This window comes from Protomyctophum parallelum (genome assembly GCF_964188405.1).
Source record: "Protomyctophum parallelum genome assembly, chromosome: 23".
NCBI lineage: Eukaryota > Metazoa > Chordata > Actinopteri > Myctophiformes > Myctophidae > Protomyctophum > Protomyctophum parallelum.
In genome coordinates, this window is record NC_139715.1 from 32165405 (window position 1) to 32168860 (window position 3456).

The window sequence follows — 3456 nt, forward strand, 5'->3', positions numbered from 1 at the left end:
CTCCACTACGTCAGAATATATGGAGGGACATTATACCTTCCATAGACTAGGTAATTATGTTAATATATGTATTATACCTTCCATAGACTAGGTAATTATGTTAATATATGCATTATACCTTCCATAGACTAGGTAATTATGTTAATATATGTATTATACCTTCCATAGACTAGGTAATTATGTTAATATATGTATTATACCTTCCATAGACTAGGTAATTATGTTAATATATGTATTATACCTTCCATAGACTAGGTAAATTATGTTAATATATGTATTATATAGGGCTGTCAAAGTTAACGCACTATTAACTAGTTAACTCACAATCCTTTTAATGGCACTATTTTTTTTAATGTGCGATTAACGCACTGTGAAGTTTGACAGAATGGTTGAGAGACGCATGCATGTGAATGCAGGCAGTCAGTGAGCCCCGCCTCTCTCCCCCCTCTCTCTCTCCCAGTGAGTCTACACAATTAGAAAACTTAGAAAACATGTTATTTTGATCAACATGTCCTGTTATCTCTCGTAATGGTACCATTGGCCAACATCAATACAGTTCTTTAGTTTGGGTCTGGAAGGCTAAATGTCATCAAATGGTGGTTCCGTGGCTCAAATGCAGAATAAATAATGGACCTTGATATAAAAAATCTTGAAAACCACTGATTTAAGGTATATTTAGAACGGATACAAAATATGCGATTAATTTGCGATTAATCACAGTTAACTATGGACAATCATGCGATTAATCGAGTTAAATATTTTAACTCACACCTAAGGAGGAGGTATTATTATTATGTGTGTTGTTTCAGCCAATAAGGAGGAGGTATTATTATTATGTGTGTTGTTTCAGCCAATAAGGAGGAGGTATTAATATTATGTGTGTTGTTTCAGCCAATAAGGAGGAGGTATTCCACGTGGCCATTCCACGTTTCCACATGGTCTGTCCTCCATTCAGAGAATCGCTGGTTCGAACGGTACGAACACTTTACTGCTAATTAATTATTATTATTGTTATTGTTGTTTTTCATTATTATAATGATTATTTCTAGACCTACTTCTTCATTTGCACCAGTGTTGTTTTTGGCAGCACATTTCTATTTTAGTTTTAGTCATGGTCTCATTTTAGTCACCTGGAATGTGTTACATTTTGTTCGACTAAATCAACCGTAGATTTAGTCGAACAGAATGTATTTTGTTGGGCCTTGATGCCGTCGTAATAAGTGTTTTTACCCTTGCTGAAAACAGCCGATCTACAAGCTCACAAGGCGTCGAGCTTGTAGATCTGCTATTTTCAGCATGCAACCAAGTGTAAAATGACTTATACTGGATCTCTTGTCCACTAGTCCCTTCCTAACATTTTAGTCTAGTTTTTATTTCTTGACGAAACTGTCGGTATATTTAGTCTTAGTTTTAGTTCGAACCAGCTCAGTGGCCTTGTGGTTAGAGTGTCCTCCCTGAGACTGGGAGGTCGGGGGTTCGGGTCATACCAAAGACTGTAAAAATGGGACCCAGTGCCTCCCTGCTTGGCACTCAGCATCAATGGGTTGGATTGGGGGTGTGAAGTGAGGACGCTGGCGTCGACTGTTCGCCGCTTCACCTCCCAATGTATGAATGAATGAACCTTCACCTCCCAACGTATGAATGAATGAACCTTTGTAAAGCACTTTGAGTAGGCACGTAGTGCATAGAAAAGGGCTATAAAAATGCAATTCAATTCATTCGTCATCATAGCTTAGTTTTCATTTAGTTTTCGTCAGTGGAAAACGACAAACATTTTTCGTCTGTTTTAGTCGACCAAATCAACACTGATTTGCACAATCAGTGACCCTTGACCCTTATCTCATGTCCCTCCCACAGCAGGGATCTGACCTCTGACCCTTATCTCATGTCCCTCCCACAGCAGGGATCTGACCTCTGACCCTTATCTCATGTCCCTCCCACAGCAGGGATCTGACCTCTGACCCTTATCTCATGTCCCTCCCAGAGCAGGGATCTGACCCTTATCTCATGTCCCTCCCACAGCAGGGATCTGACCTCTGACCCTTATCTCATGTCCCTCCCACAGCAGGGATCTGACCTCTGACCCTTATCTCATGTCCCTCCCACAGCAGGGATCTGACCTCTGACCCTTATCTCATGTCCCTCCCACAGCAGGGATCTGACCTCTGACCCTTATCTCATGTCCCTCCCAGAGCAGGGATCTGACCTCTGACCCTTATCTCATGTCCCTCCCACAGCAGGGATCTGACCTCTGACCCTTATCTCATGTCCCTCCCACAGCAGGGATCTGACCTCTGACCCTTATCTCATGTCCCTCCCAGAGCAGGGATCTGACCTCTGACCCTTATCTCATGTCCCTCCCACAGCAGGGATCTGACCTCTGACCCTTATCTCATGTCCCTCCCACAGCAGGGATCTGACCTCTGACCCTTATCTCATGTCCCTCCCACAGCAGGGATCTGACCTCTGACCCTTATCTCATGTCCCTCCCACAGCAGGGATCTGACCTCTGACCCTTATCTCATGTCCCTCCCAGAGCAGGGATCTGACCTCTGACCCTTATCTCATGTCCCTCCCACAGCAGGGATCTGACCTCTGACCCTTATCTCATGTCCCTCCCACAGCAGGGATCAGCCGTGTCTCCGTTCAACGCCGACGACTCTGACGACTCGGGAGACGAGGGCGGAGAGCTGAGAGGGATCAACATGGACGCCATGCCGGGCGTGGGGGGCTGCCCCGGGTTCAACCCTGACCTCTGACCCCACGACCTCACGAGCTCCCCCCCCCCCTTCCCCACCCTGACAGGAAGTGGTGTGTCGGTTAGATGTCAGCTTTAAGTCTCTGCAGCCGGATGGACTCTTATGCCGCGTTCACACTGCCAGCTACTGAAGCTACACGCTACCATTCATTCTCTATGGAAGCCAGAAGCTACACATGCTACCGTTCATTCTCTATCCCATTCTGACCTGAGATCAGAATCATACGAGGTTTCCACTCGACACACACACTGGTCTGATTAACTCATTATGACCTGAGATCAGATTCTAAAAATGTCAAGTCATTCTTCGATTTTTCAAAAATAGCAGACCTACAAGCTCGTAGCGCGCCACTCGGTGGCGCGCTATGAGCTTGTAGGTCTGATATTTTTCAATAGCTAAAGCACGACATGATGCTAACACCAAAATGGGTTCCCGTTCAGAATGGGCTATGGAAGCCAGAAGCTACACATGCTACCGTTCATTCTCATGAAGCACCTTCTGACTTTTGAGTAGCGACATCCCATAATGGCTGCCCTCGCCACAAAAACGTAAATATGGAAGTGGACGTGGTCTTTTGCGCAAACAAGCTATAGCTAGCCCGTGGTAACAGAACTTAGCCTCGTCTTCCCAACCAATCGGAGCGGCGTGGCGTTTTACGAAGCGACTGCGATATTTCTTTCCCCAGAGAGGTACGCCA

General features: G+C 45.2%; 1 protein-coding gene across 3 annotated transcripts in view; it reads left to right on the forward strand.

Moving 5' to 3' along the window:
- fbxo3 (F-box protein 3) overlaps nt 1-3041 on the forward strand; it is a 17600-nt gene extending 14559 nt beyond the window's left edge. For 2 of the 3 annotated variants that reach the window (XM_083758789.1, XM_083758791.1), the window contains exons 10-12: nt 1-50; nt 892-974; nt 2625-3041. The exon at nt 1-50 is cut by the window's left edge and continues 58 nt beyond it. In XM_083758789.1, coding sequence (XP_083614915.1) covers nt 1-50; nt 892-974; nt 2625-2759 — 268 coding nt within the window. In that variant the 3' untranslated portion in view covers nt 2760-3041. The remainder of the gene's footprint in view (nt 51-891; nt 975-2624) is intronic. The other variant, XM_083758790.1, reaches the window with a different exon arrangement.
- Nucleotides 3042-3456: the final 415 nt, after the last annotated feature.